Here is a 24,370-nt window from a genome sequence, read left to right as displayed (position 1 = left end):
AATTATAAAAATACTTTTATTTATTTAATTTGGAAAGTAAATAAATGCTTGAAGCTTAGGAAATGCTAGACTTGTAGTTGCCTTTGCAACTCACTGTCTAATTTCTTTCACGTAATTTCTGATTTGGGCATTGAATTAAACAGAGGTCCCACAAAAAGGAGAGTGTGATCGCATAGTGAAATTGGCATTGGAATGTAAATTACAACAGAGCTGAACTGCAGGTGAAAGGGCAAGTACAAAACTTTGTATATAGTTATACTTGAATGTCCCACTTGCACTCTAACCATCCTGTGTTTTTAATATAAAAAGGGTGTGGTGGGTTGACCCTGGCTCGGAGCCAGGTACCCACCAAAACTGCTCTATCACTCCCCCTCCTCAAATGGACAGGGGAGAGAAAATATAATGAAAGGCTCATGAGTTGAGATAAGGACAGGGAGAGATCATTCACCAATTACCATCACTGGCAAAACAGACCTGACTTGGGCAAAATTAATTTAATTTATTATCAGTCAAATCAGAGTAGGGTAATGAGAAATAAAACCAAATCTTGAAACACCTGCCCCCCACACCTCACTTCTTCCTGGGCACAGCTTCACTCCTGAATTCTCTACCTACCCCCTCCCAGCAGCGCAGGAATGGGGGTTACGGTCAGTTCATCACACATTGTCTCTGCTGCTCCTTCCTCCGCAGGGGGAGAACTCCTCACACTCTTCCCCTGCTCCAGCATGGGGTCCCTCCCATGGGAGACAGTCCTCCACGAACTTCTCCAATGTGGGTCCTTCCCATGGGATGCAGTTCTTCACAGACTGCTCCAGCATGGGTCCCTTCCACAGGGTGCAGTGCCTCAGGCACAGACTGCTCCAGTGTGGGTCCCCTGCGGGGTCACAAGTCCTGCCAGAAAACCTGCTCCAGCATGGACTCCTCTCTCCACGGGTCCGCAGGTCCTGCCTGGAGCCTGCTCTAGCGCAGGCTTCCCATGGGGTTACAGCCTCCTTTGGGCACCCACCTGCTCCAGCGTGGGGTCCTCCCCGGGCTGCAGGTGGATATCTGCTCCACTGTGGACCTTCCTGGGCTGCAGGGGGACAGCCTGCCTCACCAGGGTCTTCCCCACAGGCTGCAGGGGAATCTCTGCTCTGGTGCCTGGAGCATGTCCTCCCCCTCCTTCTTCACTGACCTTGGTGTCTGCAGGGTTGTTTCTCGCACATGTTCTCATTCCTTCCTCCTGGCTGCAGTTTCTATTGTGCAGGGTATTTTTGCCTTCTTAAATGTGTTACCCTAGAGGTGCTACCACCATTGCTGATGGGCTCAGCTTTGGCCAGCGGCAGGTCCATCTTGGAGCCAGCTGGCATTGGCTCTGTTGGACGTAGGGAAAGCTCCTCACAGCCTCTTACAGAAGCCACCTCTGTAGCACCCCCCACTACCAAAACCTTGCCACACAAACCCAATACAAAGAAGAAGAAACTACGTTCAATTATGTACAACTTTGGCAACTCCCCAGTACAAATGCCGATTAACCTGGCTGCACCATTGACTTCTGCCATTCAGCACAACCAAAAAGTGTGTCATGGACTGTTTGGGTCCAGATGCTAGGTTTGGAGGGTGGCAGTGGGAAAGTTGATCATCACTCATTCCTTACCTTGTAGTAGTTCCTGTGTGCTCTCAGTGTAGGCATTTGTTGGTGCTTTGGTATGTGTGGTAGCCCAGCTCAGTGTTCATGGTCAGTTATTATTTTGACATGCTGTTAGAAATCTTATGAAAAAGTTACAAAATGGAAGCGGTGATTTTCAACAGTGTTTTTATTGGGAATTTCATGGGACATTTTCAGCCTGCAGCTCTCTACCTACCACATTTAAACAGCCAGTTGCAAGTACTGGAATTGTTGGAAGTCCTTGAAAGAAGATTGTAAACAGCCATCATAAGGAAGAGTTATGACTTTTGTATTTGTTTTTAAATACAAGCTTTCTTTCCTTGCCTTTTCAGTTGCCATTGTGTTTAATTTTTCATCTCTTTTGGTTAGAGTCAACTGACTTTTAATTCCTCTTTTTTAAATAAATATGTTACAAATTCAGTTCTCATAGAATTAAATATAAATTTGTTTGAAGTAAGCATTGAACTACAGTTTTGTTTTTATACTCCAGCAGAATGAACTCCACAGTTTTTTCTTACTTCAGCGGAAAAGACTGATTCTGTTCTAATGGAAAAGGACGCAGAACTGAATATATTGTGATCATGCAAAATTTTCATGTAGGAAGAAGGCTCAGCACTTAAAAAAATTATCTTGTCAGTTGGTAGCAATTAAATATAGGTTAAAAAACTGGTATGTTTTTATTTAGAAATTGAAATTAGTACATTTGTCTATGCTGGAGTTCATGCTCTTTTAAAATACAAAGTGGTCTTTGGAATTTTTGGAAATTTCAGATCCTCAAACAATCTGAGGAAGAATATAAGAAAAATGAAAATCATCAGAGAAATGTTTCCTCTTAATAAGAGGCTTTCACCATTATGCTCAGACTTGATAAAAGATGATAAAGACTGTTTTACTAATCTTCAGTGAAGTAATTGAAAGTCTTTTACTAATCTTCATTCTTATATCAGGAAAAGGATTTGTGTATTTGAGGTCAAACAAGATGATCTAATGATATCTTCTATTTTTTCGAATCTAAAAAATACTAATTGTTGCTATATGGAATTTACTTGAGCATTGCAAATACAAAGATGCGAAAATGAAGTGACAGCTTTTGCTCATAACTAGTATATTATCTTCAATTTAGAGCTTATTCTTTGGTACATGCACATATGTAGATTTCGCTAAAGTTGAGTGTATTTATTTAGTGGCAAATGCATTCCCATTCCTCCCACAGTGGGTAGAGAAAAAAAAATACAAAAAAAATGTAATCATGAAAGACATGGGATAAATTATAGGATTATTTAATAAATTGCATCCTGTCAAGAAGTCCACTGTCATTGAAACTACTGATATAATTCAGAGAGCTAGCAAAGAACTTGCCTGTGAAAGTGTTTACAGAAAATAATGCACTGAGCTGTTTTTCCTCAAAACATGAAACGATATTGTTCAGTTTTCTGTTGATACCTATTTACATCTAGAAATGACCTGGTACCCTGTTTTAGGTCTAGAAATGCCATCTACCTTGTTCTTTAGAAAGAAAAGCTACTGAAAAAAAGCATTCATGTTTATTATTTTTATCTTGAAAGTTTGTGTACTATCATATGGCAGAAATGTGTATCTTTTGGTTTCAATCATCTGCCACGTTGTGTTTGCAATGCAGAATTGTCAGAGAGAAGAGAAAAGGAACCCTGCAATTCCAGGTTAACTACAGCATAACCTTGATTATTCTCATGGTGTGACCTTGAACAAGTCACTTCAGCTCTTTGCACTCTTCTTTTTTTGCTGTATGAAATAGTGATTATGTACACTGTTTATAAAATTTTGATTAATGCTATATTTCTTTATAGTATTTGTGTATATTTTTATTAAAATTGTAGGGGTAGCATCTTCCAAAGCCTATCAGTGTGAAATATTTCTAATAATTGTCTTCCCTATATTTCACTTAATTTATTGTTCTTGTGTAGTACTATCTTAAAAAGTTAGGGGATTTTACAGGAATATTTTATATTGATGTTTCCTGTGAGGTAAAACTGAAGGCTAAGTTGCATTCTTGACTCCAAAGTCTCTGAAATGCTTATGAATTCAACATATGCTGAGATGTGTTACCTCTTTTTCTATAACTGGGGAATTTATGCATTTAAAGTTAACAAGTTTGATTCACGTGCTTTGCATCTTGTATCTGTCACTCTATATTGGCCTACTGTGAACTTGATCCAAACCCAGTCAAGTCAAGACACTTAAACAGACTGTCAATCAAGCTATATACTCACCATAGTGTTTCTTTGTAACCCCATGGAAAGCATACCATGAACTTAGAGAATCTGCATCTAATGTTATTTTATCCTTAATTTTTTTTGCCCCAGGACAGAGCGATTGGCCAAAGATATTATGCAAGACATTGGAGACAATGATATTGTGGTTCTCTGTGTCCTCAAAGGTGGCTACAAATTCTGTGCTGACCTTGTGGAGCACATCAAAAATCTCAGCAGAAATTCAGAAAGGTTCATCTCCATGAAAGTCGATTTTGTTAGACTGAAAAGTTACCACGTAAGTCAACAACTTATTTATGTAGATTCTGGTTGTATGTTCATAACAAATAGTGGAGTTTTGTAAATGGGAAATTTATTTTTTTTCCTCCAAATTATAAGAAACACAGTGTGAAAAATATTTTTGTTTGAAAAACCTGTGAGGTTTTCTTTCAAAATAGTTGCTCATGTCCCTTCATACTTCATGTATAGTATGAATGAGGATATGAAGCATCCTCAAGCTGTAGTTTTTTATTTAGTCTATTTTCACTTTTGGACAGAAAATTATTCAAGTTTCCATCATGTAAAATGTCGGCATGTTGTTTGTTCTCAAAATCCTCAACAGTTCTGTCAAGTTTATTCCATGTTACTTCATTTTCCACCCCCATCTCCACATAGTCTGGCATAACTGCAACATGATAAATCTATGTCTTATTCTAAATGTTTAATGCTAAGTAAATAAAATGCTTTCATCTTCATCACACACAGTTTACATAGTAGCTAAATACACCACTAGATGTTGATAGTGTTTTATAAGAAAATGAAACAAGCCATTGAACCAAATCCAGTGTTGAATTAAGGATCAAGACTTCCTGTTATCTTCAGAGGAAATTATGCAATAATGATTCATTTGTTTCAGTGAGGCAATGATAGTGAGATGACCAGCCTTTTTTTAGAATGTGACAGTTTCTATTTACATAAGCTATGCATTTATATTCCACCTTGTAGTGCACACTCCATAGTGAGGGAGCATTTCTAGAAGTAAGTTGTCCTAGAAGTGTCTGACGAAGTACACTATATAAATGGAGGGATAATACAGTTTCTCTCTGAGCACAAATGCAACTAGCTGAGTCCAATAGTTCCCACAATAACTAGTTCCTTTCCACAGACAGAGGTTGGTTGGTTGGCATTTCGCTCTGACCCCACTGACCATAAACTTTTCCTAACTTTCACAAATCCGGTCTGAATTTTTTTCCACCATTGAAGAGAAGTGGATGAGAGCCTTTTGTAGCCATTTGGTTAGAATTTGGTCCTGGGACTTCTCTTTCAAGAATTCATCAAGCCTATGAAGGACATGTGCAATACTAATATTATGCAATTTCTAGGTATTTAGCAGTATTACAGAACTGATTAATAGAGTAAAATGCAATGTTTGTCTCACATAAAGGCACATGGAAATGATACTCATTTTTTTGATGTAGTAATGACAGCCCTTCAATAATACTTTTTGGCGAATAGTGGAGTTACTTAAACTGTTTTTTATTTTGCACCTGGCATATAGGTAATGCGCATGCTTTTCCTATTGGGTTATCTCTTATCCAGTATGAAGATACCCTGGTTCTTTCCTTGGTGACGAGTCAACTCTTATTAACCATAACCCATAAGCAATGAGTGGCGGGAGGTGTATAGTGCAAAGTGTGGAAATCTTCACGTCATTACTTAGGAAATAAAATAAAAGCATGTTATATCAAGCTGAAACTGCAATACAAATTTTTTTATGCAAGGATGCAATTATCAAGGTCAAGTCCTAGATGATCCTAGCATTTAGTGGCTGTGCATATTTTGGATCTTAGCCTCATGCTTTAGCAGGAAGGTAGTGCCTTCCCTAGAACTAGTGCTTGCATCTAGTTTTTAGAAAATAAATCTTTTTTTTTTCTTGTAAGTGTTTCCAAACAGGTGTCACATTTAGAGCCTGAAGCTGTACTTTATTTAGTGCTTGGAACAGTGCTTGTTATCTGCCTGGTCCTGAGAAGTTAAATGACATTGTAGTATAAATTTGAAATTGCATTAATATTGGTAGATTCATCCCATGAGTTATGCATTAATGTAATGCTGCCTAAAGTACCAGTGCCACTACCTGCCATCCTTTGTGTTTTGAGTTATTGTTGTGTCCTGTCCTATTGCAGGTTTTAGAGAATGTACCCTTGTCAACATAGCTGTGGTCAGAACACTTAAGCAACTCACTGTTACTAGTTTGAGTGACTCTTCAACCCAGCCTTGTTTGAGATTCCCAAATCGTCCATGTCAGTTTATTCTGTAATAACATACCTCTCACAGTCTTTTACACTTTAATCAGAGGCAAATAATTACAGTTTTAGAGGTAAGACTCTACATGAACTCTTGGATCATCACCAGTTCCACTCCTGTGCTTCCCTTTGCCTTTTCTGTTCCACTTTCTATTAAGACTTATTACTGTTCTTTCTTTTTATCCCTGTTTTATTTTATAGACACTGTTCTTCTCACATTATTTATCCTGCTTCCTTTTACTAACTGTTCTCTGTTTCTCTCCTAAAGGGAGTCCTGCTGCTCTCAATATACTTCCTTCAGATAAGTCTCCCTTCCCCCCTCCAGCTGTTTAAATCCAACAACTAATTTCAGCTCAGACTCATGGGATTTTTGAATTGTCTCATTCCAACTTCAATACTGAAAGGTTAGTCAATTTTTAGAGGTTGCAATTTAAAGTGGGATTTCTTGGTTTAATTGTGTAGCAAAAATGAGCTGTAATTGTGACCCAAAGTCAGATCTTGGCATCAGTGAAAGTACATTTTAACTGCAAAGTATCAGTGGAAAATGTTGTACTTTGATGTCTGGCATACATACACGATTACAGGAAAAGGAGATTGCAAATATGACCAGCTTTACATGGCTCTTTGCTTTTCAAACCTGTCATCATATTCCAGAGTTCAGACACTTAATTAGTATGTTAAGATCTGCTTTCAGATCAGCTTTTTAAGTAGCTAAAAGTTGGGCATGTAAATTCTTTTTTAGACTTCTTCATACAAATGAATTGATTTTTTTTAAAAAAGCATAGTATATTTAGATTCTCTGGATATTAATGAGATGAGTGGCTGCTTGTACTTCCGTAATCAGGATGGTTTTATCTGGTTTGCGAAGTATTGACATACGTGCCTAAGCCTGGACATTTTCATGAGAAACTTTCCTGTGTTTTACAAGTGGTGTCTTGTTTCATTATCTCTTGATTCATTATCATGTCAGATTACTGAATTTAGTATGTATACGGGTAATGTGGGAAAATACCATTTGATTATTATTTTTAGAGGAAACAAGGTGGAATCCAACTTAGGAAACCATAGCCTAAAAATAATGTGGTTATACTGTTTATATTCTACAGACATCAGTATTAGTTCTTATACCGTTAATAGAATTCCTGCAACTGAAACTGGAGTTGCAGCCTTGTCTGAAAGCATATTTTTATTTCCTCTAGAAATCAAACTGTATTTTTCCATTTCTTTAGGGGTTTTTTTTCACTAGAATGCTAAAATGATACAGTAGAGAAACTTAAGGGCTTTACACATGTGGACAGAAACTTACAGGCTCAGCTACAGATCAATAAAGAAAAAAATAGGTGTGCTTAATTGTAAACAAAGTTTACATCTACAAATTGAGAAATAAACGATTTACAAAGAAACACTTGATAATGTGGTTATAGCTCACATTTTTAAGGCTTCTTAATTAGTAAGAATGATATTAAAAATAATAATGAAATGGAAAGGAATAATGACTGGAAGGTATGTGGATAGTTTTTCTCTACAAAAGTATGATTTTTGGAGAATGCCGTTTCTTGTAGACTTACAGGTGATATGATATACTTGTTCTCATTTTAATTTTGTGTATTTAAATGAGCTCAAAATAAGGAGATTGTTTAAGTGGGGATTTGATTAGAGGCTGTATGGTGACTTTACAAGCTTCTAGCACAGTGGGAAAATTAAAAGAAAGCACCAAGGTGAGAGTTAGAAAATAAGATTTCAGAAATAAACAGATATGGAAGTATCATGTAGACTTAAGGGTAAGAGTCAGGAAGTAGATAGAGAGGAAAATAAAATCCAGTGATGGAAATTTGAATGAGAAGCAGCAGCTCTAAGTTTCAAGAGGCAGGGAAGAGAAAACTTTTTAAAATTAACTCAAGAGTAGTAAGGCAATAAGTATAGTGGGTAGACAAGGAAGCACTAGAACAGACCTCACATGAAATATGATGCAGGTATAGAAAGCTGCATGCCAGCTTTTTAGGGGAAAAAAATGTATTCAGGAAACACTTATGTAAGAACTGATAGAATTTGGCAGCTTTTTAGACATTGAGTTCTAAGACAACAGATTTTAATATAACATAAATTAGGAACAGTGGAATTGACTGCAGAGATTTTTGAGTTTAGAACTGGATTAATAAAATTTAATATATTACATTTTCACTATATTGAATTTTTTTCTGAGTGATTGCTCCTCCACAGGGAGTCAGAGCTCTGAAGTTGAAAAGAGGTGAGAGTTTCAGATTGATAGAAGAATTCAAAATTATTTTCAGAAACATGGTAGGTTGAAGTCAAGGATGAAAAGTAATGGAGGAAGAAGTTGGACTTGGGAATATCATCTAAGGAGAATATGACGCCAGCAAGAGAGGTAAGAAATATGGATCCAGAAATTCTTTAATATGTTTGTGATATTGATAACTTTAGCAGATTAAAGCACTACTTAGGAAGAATTCAGAGGGAAGTACAACAAAGGAAGCAGGAAGGTGTTTTACTAGGGTGTTTACAAATTAATGGATAGGGCTAGACAAGAAATAACAAAGGAATAGAAGGATGTGGCTGTCATGAAGAGAAGGGATGAATGGGATATATTTTAGTAAAAAACCATAGCACAAGAATGATAGCAGAAAAGTAGAGTGTCCACAGACAATAATTAGAGCTTCTCTTTGTTCAGTGTGGAAGAGACAATTTAGGGCAGGCTAATAAAGGTAAAGGTTGAATTAGAGCTTGAGACAGAAGAGGATGTTCTGGTTCATCAAGTCTAATCCCCTACTAATGGATGCAACAATATAACCTAATCCTGTTCCATGGGTATGCCAAATGTGATCTTTAAACCAAAGCTCAATTTTGAAATGGAATTAGAAAAATTAAGTGGAGAAGCAGAGGAAGTATGCAGAGTCTGTAGAACTTCCTTGAGAAGTTTTCAGCAACCTGTCAGTAGAAGAGAAAGTAAATGTGTGTGAATTAAGACTTCAGTGGACAGATGATGGAAGCTAAAAATTGAAGGAATCATGCTAAGACTCATTCTTGAAACTGGTGATGGGGGTTGGTGGAAGAGAGGAAAAAAACCACATCCTTTTATTACACACATCAGCGTGCTTTCTACAGTGTGCATTGCTACCTGTTCTTGTGAAACATTTAGTATTCCCATATCGCTATCCATAGATGTCTATTTAATTCTCTTAATTATCATATTTTACAAAGTAAGTATGATAGTAAACCTCATGTTTGGGGAAGGGCAAATGAATCTTGGTGGCATAGCTTTTTTTCACTGAAAACCACGGAGAGATAAAATAGGAGTGAGATTGATACTTTTCCTTAAGACTTTTGTGATTTCTTTGGTTATCCCTGTGTGGAAGACCAGTCATCTCTGTTATTTTGAAATAACACTGTCATAATAAACTCTGGTGCTTTGAATAACTTTGAGACCTCACTTGGAGTACTGCATCCAGCTCTGGAGTCCTCAGTATGGGAAAGACATTGACCTGTTGGAGTGGGTCCAGAGGAGGGCCACAAAGATGATTAGAGGGACGGAACACCTTTCCTATGAAGACAGGCTGAGAGGGTTTGGGCTCTTCAGCCTGGAGAAGAGAAGGCTCTGGGGAGACCTTATTGCAGCCTTTCAATACTTAAATGGGGCTTACAAGAAAGATAGGGACAGACTTTTTAGTAGGGCCTGTTGTGATAGGACAAGAGGTAATAGTTTTAAACTAAAAGAGGATAGATTCCAACTAGATAAAAGGAAGAAATTTTTTACAATGAGGGTGGTGAAATGCTGGAACAGGTTGCCCAGAGAGGTGGTAGATGCCGCATCCCTGGAAATGTTCAAGGTCAGGTTGGACCTCTGAGCAACCTGATCTAGTTGAAGATGTCCCTGCTCATTGTAGGGGGGTTGGACTAGATGACCTTTAAAGGTGCTTTCCAACCCAAACTATTCCATGATTCTATGAAATTGTGCAATGCATTTCTGAAACAGGATAGTGAGGAATTGTTGATAATCAGATTATACAACATAGTTGTTAATTCCATCTTGAGCACAGATTATTACAAAATATTGATCTGTTTTCCATATAGTGTCTGAATTGTGGATTGTAGAAGTGCATTTTTCATCTTCTGATGTCAAGAATATATTGTTGAAAATCATCCTGAAAAATATAAATAAACTTCAGAGGAATGTTACTTGAGTCACTTGGAGGAAATTTCCAGAGGATTTTGTGGATTTGGTCAATTCATGTAATTCTTTAAAAAGAATACATTATTTATGGTTTCCAGAACATAACTAATAAAAAAATGTGACCTCTGAATTGTAATCCATGCACAATGGTTGCATTGAAGTCTGTTCACAAACAAAGCCATTGATATGATGCTTCCTCTTCATCCTCCAGTTGTTTGAAATACATTTATGACTGTTCGTTATTAATCTTGGCATAAACAGGACCATTAGTGCTGCAAAATTCTGAAAACAAGCAACAAACCAAGCATTGTTGAGCAGAAATCTGAATGTTTTTGCTATATGAAGCCATGTCAGTAAATAGTTTTGCTAAATCTCTTTGCTGTAGGAGTAAGGAAACAGAGGGATTTTATAATGAGTAAGTTGAAAGCCAGTTGATAAATATAGTAAAATAATTTATTTTTCTGCTGTGTAGCTTTACTTCACATACACCATTACTAAATACTTATATCTTAAAAAAGACAACAGCGTGAAGCATCAGACTATAATCAGAGTAGAGAATGGTGTAAAATGACATTCTTGCTTTGCATAATAACCTGTTCTTACTCACTATGATTTTACTGTATGGAACTTGGTTTTTTAGGATCACTATGAACTTTACATCTGAAGACAATATGTTGTAATCCTGACCCTAAAAAGCAAGTAATTTCAAAATAGTTTTATTCATTTAACAACACAAAAAACCCCAACTAAGCGTATTGCTTGCATTGAATGATTAAAATCGATACCCAGACTCTACACTGGTGTTACAAGAATTGCTTTTCTCCATGCCTGTGTGTCATGAAAACACAACTTACAATCTCCTGAGAAAAGCGTGCGTCCTGAGATAAAAGAGAATCCACATTAGCTTTTGTACTTACAGTATTTCTCTTGGGCAGGTTGTGAGTTCCCTTTATTTTGCTTTGTGCACACAGTTTAGCTGATGTGCATGAAGCTTGTCATCTTCTTGATGCTGAGTAACCATGGAAGAATTACAAATTGGAGCCTACCTGGTAGAATGAATTCCTATCAACTTTAAGGCCAAATTCTGCAATAACTTCACAGGATTGAGCTCTGAATTACCAATTTGACATGCAAATAAATATCTTCAGTGCAGGCAAAATGTGGTTTATTATTTACTTTGGAGAGAGGTTGTGCGTGTACTGGATGTTCAAAAACTAAAACATACTCTTTTAAACTTTTTCAGATGCATGGCTTGCAGTCAGCACTGTAGACAGTGAACACCTGTACAGAGAATTTTGCAGGATGATATACTTTTAGAAGCTAATGGGCAACAGAAATATGACATATAGTCCACAGAAGCTACCAATGTCAAGGATATAGACCTTAAAGTTGTTGCAGTTCTGAGAAATGTGTTCTAGTGATTGTAGACAGTGCTGCCAAATAGATGTCTTATGGACAAGCTAAAGATGAGAGATTTGGGACTAGAAATCTACTCCTAGAATTGCCAAAGGGATTTTATCTCTGTGTATTTTTCTATGTCTATGAATGGATAAAATGGCATTTGCATCCTAAAGTAGTAGTATCTTTCTGAGTAAAAGCTCTGTGAAATGCTCAAACCTGCTAAAACGAGTGAGTAAAAGGTCCTTTACAGTTCCAAGCCAAAAATTCTCCCAAGTCTTAAGTAGGCACTGATGTTATCTCTATATCTTTGATGCTTCAGTTATTTCCTGAAACTTAGTAAGACAGACCAGAGATGGTTAAGAAGGTGAGGAACAGTGGAAAGAGATCATATTTTGTGTGGAGAGTATGTTTGGGGATGATACAATTCACAGACCTAACTGTGTCCAAATGTTCATTTTCCAAGCGTTAAGACTTGTTTAAAAATAGAATATTTTTCATGAAAGAAACAAAAACACTTCTACATGCAGCAGTGTCTTACTGCAAAACGTCAGCCTCGGAGACACTAAAGCTTCTCAGAGAAATAGCTGAAAATGTGTTAGCAGTGGAAGTTGTCCCAAAAGCTTATTCTTGCAACTAGTTGATGAATTTTTTAAAGAAATTTACAAAAATGTAATGAGAAGAACAGCAGTCTCATTGGTTAAATTATGGCTGGTGTTATTAGTAACAGCATGATTCAGGCAACTTTGAGAATAAACTCTGCTGCTAGATTCATCTTCACATCAGGTACAGATAGTTAGTGGTTTGGTGTGAAAACTGAGACACTGGAAATGGGTCTCTTTTCTGATTGTATGTGCACTGGCTGGAGCAATGACAATCTCCAGTTCATTCCTCAGCGACTGCAGTGCCTTTCTGCCAGTCACACTTGCCAGCTCAGCTGCTTCTGAGCACTTCCTAACCTGTCTCAGCCCAGATGAGACCAGTTATGAGAGACTTTCTATTTGAACCGCTTCAGCTTGCTGGATTCCTTTTTACTGACCCAGATGCACATATGCATCTCAGCCTGCCAGTAGCCCGGGCCAGAGGGAGAGTTGCAAGCAGCTGGGAACAGCTTGTGGGCAGTAACTTCTTTAGTCAGCACAGCTCTTGCTGGAAAAAGAAGTCTGCCCATAGTCAAGGGATCCTCTTTACCAAGTGTGCAAGCCTCAGACTCCTCTCTTCTTTATCTGAGAAACGCTCCTTCAGAGGTATCAGAGGGAGCATGGATATTTCAACCCTAATTATTTTTGTGAACCAACCTACTTTTCATAGTGTTCTAAGGCAAACTGAAGAAGGCTGTAGTATATGTAATAACATGTGACCTTAAATTCAGTGTCATGAAACTTCTTAGATCTGGAGGCAGACACTCTCATTTCTAGGCATTTACAGTTTCCATTTAACGTGATGGCAAAGTTGTGAGATATGAGAGCTTAAATTCATCACTCGCTCAAGGCTGTCTTGAGTGTAAGGAGGAAGAAAGTATTTCTGATTTAAGTTGTTTTAATTAAAACATACAGTATTTTCCTGTTGGACACCGCTTGGGGGCTTGGAGTGTTACTAATAATATAAGTAGGCATTAATTTGTGGGCATAGTTCAGGAAAGGTCATAATAAGCCTATCATACAGTCAGTTTATCAAGTTTATCTGTAATGTAGAACTTACTCATAGATGGATGATCTCTGTAGCTGTATGCATCAGATAACACACCTACACACCACTTAAATATGTTAGCACCATCTGAATTCTTAGTGATTTTTTTTAAGTATGAGTAAGTGTTTCAGTGACTCACATATAAAAGATTTGGGGGAACCAAACAGCTCAGCCGGGGGAGAACTGAGTAGGAAGCGGCCTGATTGCCATGGGGACAGAATGAGAACAGATATGGCAGTGAAGGCAGAATGGTACTGAGCTGTGTTACAGCTCTCCAGCAATATCAAAATATTGGTTTAAGGCATTTATGGGGCATATTAAAGCAAGTAACAACTTGCCCTGTCAAGATACTTTTCATTTTTATCTATTGTTCCCTGCTTAGGTATTACCTTCCTTTATACCGATTTGTGATTTTTAGCTGTGGAATTCTTTTTTCTAACTGAAAAAATTTTACAGTTTTCCTGTGTTGTGGGTTGATACTCTGCTCTTCTGGACTTCAGATCTAATGCAAACTCCACAAGAGGTATTTTCTAATCTTTTTGGAGAAATTTGTCTCCCCAAGGGCCACATTTTTCTAACAAGCTGTAATGTTTTCTTTTGAAAAAATGTTTTCCAATTTGAAATAAATGTTTTAGATCACAGTATGTTACAGAGGGTACAGCTACTATGTATAAACAGAGTTTTAGATCTGAAGTTAATTTTTCGCAAGTTTCTTTTAATATAGTTTTCTCATGAGCTTAAATCTTTGATATTTTTAAGTAATCCAGGTTTCTGGAACATCTTAACATTTGAGACCATGGATGTTTTTAAAATTGGTCAGTTTTAGAACAGAGTCAAAGCATCAAGGGATTTCATTAAAAGCATTGAAGAGGTCATCTTTTCAAAGAGTTAGATTCTAAAGTTCCCCTGGATACAGTATTTGTTGTAAAGCAGTGGTTTGTTACAAAGCCTAAAAAATTGAAGTTTAATCTTAGTAAAATATTTTGTTTCATGTTCTGCCAAAAATACAGCAAGCTACTACTAAATGATGACATTTGCAGCAATACTGTATGTCATCATTAGGAAAGACTATAGTCTATATTTTCAGTCTGCTTCACAGATTTTTACAGTGACAGGGAGATAGGCTCTTATGTATAAGAAAGGTCCAGAACATAATGGATGCTAATCCTTTTGTACAAATAAGATCTGATGAGTTTGAAAATTTTGTGACATGTTTATGCATTGGAAAAATATCACCTTGATTACTTATTTGGATGCTAATCATACCATTTAGTGCATGGTTTTTTATATCAAGATCTGAAATGGGGCAAAATTAATTAAAAGAAGCCGGAGGGTTCTAATTTTCCCAAGGAATTCTATGACTCCCTTTTACTGGCATCTCTTAAATGCTGTTTCTTAAAACAGATCATAGCATGTGTGATGTTCATGCAGCGCCACACCCCAGGGGTGCTGTAAGGCATAAACCAAAAAGATTACTTTAAAGGATGTAGCAATAACAAGAAGTACTGTATTATTGCAGTGCTTATCTGTGTGACAAATACAAAATTCTTTTTCTTCCTCATTTGATAGACAGAAGTTAGAATATTTAAATAGAGAAGGGATACTATAAAATAACCTTGCAAGAAAACTCACAAAGGTGTAAGTCAAAAGTTTCCAAGTTGTCACTAACCAAGGGACTAAACGTAGTGGTGTGAAAGAGCTCTACGGAGTTGTAAGAGTCAAGGATACACTAGACTCCAGATTGCCGGAAGGGACTAAGCATTTGAGGTTTTTATCAGTCTCATCTTTTGTGAATTTGCTTACACCTATCTATCTGTTTTCTCAGCCTGTGGCTATTTGACAAATTTGAAGATTCTTCTCCTACCTTCCTTTTATCACCAAATTCTAGGAAGTGCAGATAGTCAGGGTCAGAAGGTTAGTACTTTGTGCTTAGTCTAGAGAAAGCAGTTTTCTCTTGTGCTTGCAGAATCCCCCAAAGGGACAGGGGTTTTAGTATGGAGCTACAAATTCACTATACGATTTTTCACAGTGTTCATTTACTTTTTTTCATTACTTTAAAACACAATTAAACAAATGGGATAAGATGGAATGTATGGATCTAGTAGTGCCCCAACTGGCTTGCTGAGACCTTCTGTTGGTGCTGGGAAACATGATTTCTAGTTTTGCTGCTGTAATGCTCATGTATTTAATGCTAAACAGTAACTGGGTAAAAGACAAATACTCCAATTAATGTGGACTTGAACCCAAACTGACCTTTTCCTAGCAGAGTCCAGTATAGTTGGCCATAGCATCCTTGATGGCCTTTATGATTTTTGCATTACCATAGCATAGTAACAGGAGGAAGATTTTCCCTACTTTCTTTAGCTTATGGTGGTCTTCTGAGAGCTGAGGACTAAAAGAAGCCCAAGCCTCCTATTCCAAGAATGTGGGCTTGTATTACATTATTATCACAAAAGGTGGAAAGGCTTAGTGCTGCCTCCTGGCAGCCCAAAATGAGTACCTGAGTAGGATTATAGCAGTTCTGGAGAGTATGCTTACTAAATTGTTCTTCTGCCTGTAAGTTTTAAATTTTATTTGCCTCCCATCTCTGGAGACAAAGTATGTGGTCTGAACCTCATCTCACACAACTGAACAGCCTTATGAAATTGTTGGTACCTTTTGTCATCCTGGAACACGTGCAGATTTTATTTTTATGTTTTAAATATTATTTTACAGAATTTAAAAAAAGTTATAATACAAGGAAACCTCAGACTACACTCCGTGGAAAGTAAACTGAGTTTTGAGGATATCTTGTGTTTCTGATTTATATGCAGTTCAAAACGTTTGGTATCACATGTTCTTGATTTCAGTTCTTGCTGATCTTTTTAAGTGTACAGGTGCTGTTTGTGCCATATGGTTATATGTGATGCTGCAATCTTACTGCCTCATTCTTAAACAAAATAACCCATTGAACCAATACCAAGCAAATATATAAAACTTAATTTTTAAAACAGAAAGGAAAAATTATTGTCTATAATCCTTATTAGCCAAGTTAACTGGTCTAAATCCTACTGCAATTTACAACAGTTGGCCCTTTTCCTGGAGAGTTACTTCACATTTATGCCAATAAGACTGAAATCATATCTCTGTTTACAGATTTTAAGGAAACTTTTACCCACAATAAAATTACAGGGGTAGATCATGTATGCAGTCATGGTTTTAGAAAATTTGTTTGAAAATATTTGAAATATCTTTATTCTGAATATCTACAGACCTTATTAATAAGTGGAAATATAGTGTTGAACACATGCTTCCAGCAAAATGGAAGAGTGTGAAGGTTTTACAGCTTTTAATATTTGCCCCTAGCAAATATGTTCTTAGTTGCAGGTATAATCTGTATTAACCTGTGTTAACTGCATTAAGATTGCATGTGAGTTCACCTTTGTTGATGTCTGAGAGTACACACACGAGAGATCAATTCCAAATGCCTTGACCGGGAAGGGAAAAGTTTCAGTGGCAGTTTATGCTTCATTAGATACCAGAGAATCTCCATGGAAGCAACTCCTATAGGTGATGATTTTTCTGGTATCCATCTGTTTCATGATACCTTACCTTCTTTAGATTAAATACAGAGAAGGCATGCAGGAGTCTGGGTATGCAAGAAATTACTGAATGTGTGAACAGATGATTGTAAACAATCCAATTTATTAAGTTTAATAACTTACTGTTGCCCTGAGAATTGTTTAAGCTGAATGATCTGCCTTGCTTTTACAGCAGGGAAGAAACATACACAGGTGTTACCACAGGTCAGCTGATAAGGAGTACCTTGCTGTCAGTAAGTTCATTGTTTGTCTTTCTCTGTCCAAAGCCAACTTCCTCATTGCAGAACTCTGGCCTTCCCTGGAACTGGATAGACTAGCCTGAATTTGAAGCACTCCCAAAGCTGTATGGTACAGCTTTTAGTTAAGGAATAACAACAAGGAAGAACAAGAATAAAAAATAAGTGAAACCTTCAGATTAGTAGTGTTGCAGATCTAACCACAGAGAACTAAAGTATGTCTTACACTGTAGCAACTAGAGCTCTGATAGATGTACCTACAGCAGTTTAAAATTTACTATTGCAGGTTATCATGGCAATAGCAATAAGGCAGATCTCGGTGCAACATAATCAGTGGTGTGGTTACCAGGCAGCTCAGGAAGGCAGCTTTAAAGCTGACCGTGATATATGAAAACTGGCAGTGCTTCAGTGCAAATGTACCATTACTGTCCCTGCAGGATAGGTGATGTTCTGACAGTGGGTGTAGGCCAGTTTACTGTATTTGATTTCAAGTTGGTTCAGCATTGTTGGCTTGTTTGCAAGGTACTCAAAGCACTTCTTACAAATGTATCAGTGACCTGGCACTTGATTATTTTGAATGTGGGTGTGCCCCAGAGGTTGCAGTCTGCCCTTTGGTATACATTTGATTCTGGGGAAGGGAAGGCATGCTTTCCAGTCTTTACTGGGAAGTGATCCATATCATTCTCACTCATTTGCACAAGTCTCCAGCTTAACAGTACTTACTAGTTCTCCTCTGAATGTTGCTACTTAGGTCTGGATGGTCCTTCTAGTTGCCTGTCATGAAAACTATGACAGTCTGTGTTCTGACCTACACTCTTGAGGTCCTTTGTTCTTAGCTGCTCTTCTTTAGAGAAGAAATCCGAAATGGTATCAGTTCAAGTGTATTTTGCTTGTAAGTACAGCATCTTATGTATTACCAGTCCACCAATGTTCTTCTTACTTCTTCTGATATACTGAGAATAATTTCATAACCTATACTTTATATATCAGTTTGAATTTACCTAGTAGTCAAAATAGGTTAACAGATGATGTAGATGCCAGGCTGACACTTCCCCGACCAACATATTCATATATTGAAGTACTTCTCAGGAGGCAGGCTGCAAAGCAATGAAGTTTCATACTAGGGTGTCAGCATCCAAACTGGAATGTCAAAATTTTCATTTTAATTATTATGTTCATGACTGAGATGGTAGACCATGGTCATGTAGCAAAAGGTATCATAATTATTGAGTAGTATATAATTTCAAAACACAAGTCTTTATAATTGCAGATAAATCTATCTAAACTCTGTCAATACCTGCAATTAATTTCTGCAATGCGATTTTTTAAGTGCAGAAAGCTTGATTATATTATGAATCAGTTTGCTGCAGCTAAATCACATAGAATTAATTTGTATTTCAAAGGTGTGTGAGAGACGTTGCTTCTGTGGTTTCATTTTTTGAAAGATATTAACTGGAAAGTAATTTCTTGTCATATCTGCTCTGTTTTCATCTGAGCATTACTTTTTCTTAACTGTATCTATAATATGTGTTACTTTGTATGTGAGAGTTTACAGTTCTGCATTGGTTTTCTGTCATTTTCAATTTCTGTTGCAGCAGTGCATTGTAGCCATGTCTCTGAAAACATATATCCATGTCATATGTCAGTTGTGTCCATGTGATGTTTCAAAGTCTCAGCTTGACTGTATGAACTACCAAGAATTTTGTTCAGATCCTCATCCTTCATTAACTTGGTAAATGTCTTTTCCCCTTTGGCTTTAATGCCATCCACCATGTTCCCAGTGCTCACCGAGGTTTTTAGGAAGAAAATAATTGATCTCATCTCTTAAGCTGGGATTCATCTCACCTAACTTCAGATTTCTCACAGTTAGATGTCTAGGTCTAAGTTATTTGCTATAGATTTCCCATATGGTGAAATAGATTATTTATGTAATCAATCTTGTTTTCTCCATTGATTATGAAGGAAGCCCAGGATGCATAGATTTAGATGTCTTAACCTTCAGATACCTAAATTAGGAACAGAGTAATCCTGTCTTTAATGAAGACATTTCAAGGTCACGGGTCACCCTGTGAGAACAGAAGCAGCATAGACCACTTGCAGTTAATGACAGTCTTAATGGAAAATAAAAAGGTGAGGCTGAAGTGAATGTGAAGACTGAACTCCATTCTGCTTTAGTGGACATGTCGCACTGAACCTATCGGTTGAGTGGTGCTTGACTCCTGCTTTTCAAACTCTGCCAGTTGTGGGTATAAGTGAGAAACCTTACAGGCAGTAATTCTGTCCTAACCATTTCACTTACTGATTAGGGAAGGGTAAGGGAAGCCTTAGAGATGCTCTATATTCAGCAGCTTGAGGTTCCGAGGGACAACTGAAAGTCAAACCTTCCTGGAAAACCCAGTTGTAGGAGATGGGATGATGGTGTGAAGTAAGAGCATTGTTCTCAAGGGAATCCTCAGGTTGGTGGATCTGCTGTATCACCCAAGTGGCAGAAAGCAAAGTAGAACAGGCCTGATGGTCACATCCTTTGTTAACAGTTTCCCTGATGAATTTTGGGAGAAAAAGGTAATCACATTTCTTTCAAAGAAATTCCATATGAACTCTGCAGACTATGGTAACTAGATGTGTGATAATGACCTGGTGTCCATATTTCATAATTCAGTTATGCATTTAAACTGTTATGTTAGAGCTACTTTTTTGCCATGATTAAAGAATCTTTGTTTCACTGAGCCCAGTATTAATGTACTCCAGATTCTGTTTCTTTAGAAGAGTAACAGATGTTCACAGTTTGGTGCAATTTTCAGATGAGCAATGCTGTTTTTAATGAATTTTCCTGAGACCACCCAACTCATTTCACTTGTAACTTGAACTATGTCCAAGTGTTGATCTCAGGAGATGTAAAAGAGATGTAATAATTCTGTGCCCCACCCAGTTCAAAAGACATGACTTAGTATAGACGGAATTTAAATATCTATACTTCCAATCAACATAGAAAGTCAAAGTTTTATCTTGCATGCCGTGAAAAATGGAGGTGGAAATAACAACGTTATTGCTTTCATTCACCAAGTATTCATAGGGTCTGAAGATGTATATTGACAAGATCTGAATGAAACAGAATTATAAAACAAAGATGTACAGGTGAAAAAGCACAACACAGCAAGTAAAAACAAAGAAATTAAGATTTATCCTGGAAAATGCAGATTTATTAAACATGAAAAAAAATCAGAAACACAGTATTAAATATAGCTTGGGATGAGGTGTAGGGGTGCAACAGAATGCATCATGTCTTGTTAGAAACAGCTGCAATAAATTTTGTGCTGTGATAACCAAAACATAGCATGACTTAGATATGTCTCTATCTGGGACATTATATTTAGTGTCAAGCATTTAACAGCAAAACTTTTGTTGATAGGGTTTAGGGATGTTAGAAAGCAAGTATGAAGAACTTTGGGTGACGGGAAGTGAACCTTTAGTTCATGTCTCTGCATTTATAAGAAGTCCTAGAGACTCAATCATATCAGTTTTGTCAACGTATGGCACAACTCCCGAAGGAAAAAAGAAGCTCTTGAATGACTTGAGACCATGAAAATTAAACTGAATTGACAGTATTTGTACTGAATGAAACAGATGTTTTTTCTTTCCTGACACTTATTGTACTTTATACTTAACATTTAGTGCACTGTTATTTTGAGACTATAAACTGAGAACTCAGAAAAAAGCATTGAGAGGTTCCTATGGCAACCATAGTGTGCACATTATCTATATGAACATTATGATTATGGTAATGTGACGTCATAGTATTGAGTCTTGCTGTTGGCAGGTATGTATTTTACAATATGAGTTAATTGATGAATGTAAAGACATGTATAAATGGCATTGAAATCAATGATCTGAAATTTTTTTTGCAAGAGAATTGCCCTACTGCGTGATACAAGTAATTTCTTTAAAATTCTTTAAAGCACCTTGTCTGGAGGGTTCTGAGCTGCATTTTTCTATGTGGTTTTTAGGGACAGCGAATACTCAGCCCTGTCCTCTGACAGCAATCATTCTCCAGTCAGAAGATGAGGATTTTCATAATTGTGTGCAGTTGTGTCACAACAGCTAATGTGTGAATACGCAGATTAACGGGATGCTGTGATCCCCCGGCTCTCAATGGCTTTTGTGTTTTCTTAACTGCTTGCCAGCAATGAAGATGCCATTTCAGCATCTTCCTTTCAGCTGTAGCCAGAAATACCAAATGCAAAGGAAACAGTGCTGCTGTGAAGACTGCTGAAAGAGATTTTTTTTTTAGTTAAAAATAAATTCATTAATCATTGTACCTCACTGTTATCTTTTTTCCCCTCTCTTTTTTGACTAGCAACTAATGGCAAACTGCCTTTTCAGTAATTCTTGTGTGTTGGTTGTTAATGAAATTCCAGACTTTCTCATTTGGAAATGAAAAAATATTTTGTTAGTGCCTTGGTTACACATGCCAATATTAGAAACTGTCTGCTTTTTATATAGTCTTAAAATCGTTTTGACCTGAATATGTCCCTGACTTTTGAAGAGTGATCTGTCTTGCTCTACAACAAAAGGCTTATGCTTTTAAGCCTGGACTTAAAATCTTCTTTACCTCCACTTTTTATTTAGTTTTAAAATAATCTTCTGAGGAAATCAGTTGCTTCATTTTTTTCTTTCTCTTTGCAAAAATAAGATAAATGTTGAAATTTATATTAGAAAACATATGGGATGTAACCTTTGTTCCTGCTTTAGCTCTGTTTCCCAGGAAACGAATCAGAGCAGCATGAAAAGGATCTAAAGCTCCTAGATCTGGTGCAGAAAAAGTGAAGGCAGGTCTAAAAACTGTCTTTTAAGGCAATGACTGCTAAGGACATCTTACAAAGCTGTGGCGTGAGAGTTTTGGGGGGAGTGGAGTCTGAGTAAAATGGGAACCTTTTCGTGGGTCGGCAGGATGCAAACCTGGAGGAATTGTCATCTGGGCAATTCTGCAACCTTACTCACAGTTTCTCAGGAAGGCTGTATTAATTTAGACAATCCATTCCCATGGGGACCACGAATAGTTCCTGGGGTTGTCAGATTGCTTGTGATCAAGTGACTGCGAAGGTGCCTTGGAAGTCCCTGGACTTCTGCCACCTGGGCTGTGAGCGTGGGCAGATGCAGTTCCCATCTGCACAGGCGTGCAGCTGTAACTGTGCCGCATGGCAAGTGCGTGCGTGCTACCTCTGCTAGTGCTGCTTTTTGAGGGGAAGAAGAGCTATAAACCCCTTAGCCCAGTATATCCTCACCTACCTTGTAAGTCCTGCTGTCCCATTATTTATTCGTGGAGAAACATTTGACTTCAGAGCACTGGATTTATGAAATAAGAGCAAAGTATTCAAGTATTGCATTTTTGTCAGTTGTTTGTAATGATAAAGCTTTGTGATGTTACTAGTAAACTATAGTGTCACATTGTGGTACTGCAGCTATTATTAAAATTGGACTAACAGTGTCTTCCTATGGGTAGGGAGATTAGCTTAGCACATGCACCAATTTGGCAAAAAACCCACATTAACTGTACTTAGTTTTGCTCTTGCTTTCTCTGTAAAGTTGATATGGCCTGGCCATGACTATATGTTTTTTAATTTGCTACCTTCTTTAAGGCCTCTTTTGTCTTCCCTTAAAAGTATGGCTTCTGTATGTTTCCCTTATGTGATCTTAACTTTGCATGCTGCTGATAATGACTTTGAACTAGAACTGGTTGAGAATTCTCCTTCAGAACGAATTTCAACTATAAATGTCTGTAAACAAACAAATTTATCAAAAAAAGAAGCTTTGCTGACTTTTTTGAAAAAATACCTTTTCTAATAGGAAAATCAAAGCATACTATTCTGTTGTGTTTAGTTTGGCCTGATTGGCAGTATTTTATTTTACAAAATTGACCTCAAGGATTTTATCTTTGAGTTAGTTGAAAAAGCAAACCCAAAACTCTTGAAACTGTATGGTGCACTGAAACTATTCTTGATAAGTGATAATTAATAACAAGTGATAATTTTTGCAAAACTTTTTTCCCCTGAAAAAAATACTGAGTGAATTTCTTCAAAGATAGCTGACTTCTGTGTGTGAGTGACAGATGTAAGCACATTTTGCCTGTGTTTCTAAAGACTGTTCCAAAAAAAGAATGTGCTTACAGGTGTTTGGTCAAGTGTTGAGATGCTCGTGTCCTCCTGTTGTGAAAGGGACAAATACGTTACTCAACACTTGTCATATTAAGAAATAGCAAGCAAGGGAATATTACTTATTTCATAAAGAAAGATGATGTTAGCTTAAATACGACCAGGAGATGATAGAAGCCACAGGAACAAGTGAGAGTATGGTTTTGTCATACACCAATACTAACAAGCATTAGAAAATATTGGTAACCAAGACTGTGAAAGATCCAAAAAAAGTTAACATGTTTATACTTTTATTTTATACAGCTATATCCAATTTCAAAATTTGTCCCTCTTCTTTCAGAATGATCAGTCTATGCAAGATATGCAGATAATGGGAGGAGATGATCTTTCAAAGCTGACTGGGAAGGTTTGTTAATTTTAAATTTAAGAAAGAAAATACATCCACTAAAAACACTTGATAAAAGCTGTGTAATTTTGCACATGGACTGTCAGATACTAATACTGGAATCAAAGGAATTTATTAATTTCTATTAAATTGCTGTAATGCCATTGCTTTCAGATTGCAGATGCCCAAAAAGGTCAGAATGTAGCCCCTCCGTCCTAGTGTAGGGATTTCCCAATAGTTGAATATGTACTATCGGTGACATTGTGGGCAAAATTTGTGCTGGAATGCTTCCCCTGAGCTTGTTTATGTCTTGGAGCCTTGTTTTTTCTGCCTTCAATGGGTACATGCAGGCAAACTGCATGTTGAGTGTCCATGTTGAATTCAGCATGTGAGGAGTTTAATACAATTTTGCCTACTGCACAAAGTTCAGTTGTAGAGCCTTTCACTCAGATAATTGAATGGGAGTTTTTTTATTTCAACATCAGGCTGGCTGTATGACTGAATTTGCTTTGCACTATGCTTGCACGCTGTGGTAATGAGAGTGATCTGAGTCAGTGAAAAGGC

The 24,370-nt window shown here is 37.2% G+C and overlaps 1 protein-coding gene across 3 annotated transcripts in view; it reads left to right on the top strand.

Moving 5' to 3' along the window:
• Positions 1 to 24,370, top strand: part of PRTFDC1 (phosphoribosyl transferase domain containing 1) — a 49,932-nt gene that overhangs the window by 4,566 nt on the left and 20,996 nt on the right. For 2 of the 3 annotated variants that reach the window (XM_049799207.1, XM_049799205.1), the window contains exons 3-4: positions 3,991 to 4,174; positions 23,762 to 23,827. In XM_049799207.1, coding sequence (XP_049655164.1) covers positions 3,991 to 4,174; positions 23,762 to 23,827 — 250 coding nt within the window. The remainder of the gene's footprint in view (positions 1 to 3,990; positions 4,175 to 23,761; positions 23,828 to 24,370) is intronic. The other variant, XM_049799206.1, reaches the window with a different exon arrangement.

This window comes from Accipiter gentilis, chromosome 4 (genome assembly GCF_929443795.1).
Source record: "Accipiter gentilis chromosome 4, bAccGen1.1, whole genome shotgun sequence".
NCBI classification, from domain to species: Eukaryota; Metazoa; Chordata; class Aves; order Accipitriformes; family Accipitridae; genus Astur; species Astur gentilis.
The sequence above is the reverse complement of the archived record's forward strand: the minus strand, read 5'-3'. Positions and strand labels throughout refer to the sequence as shown.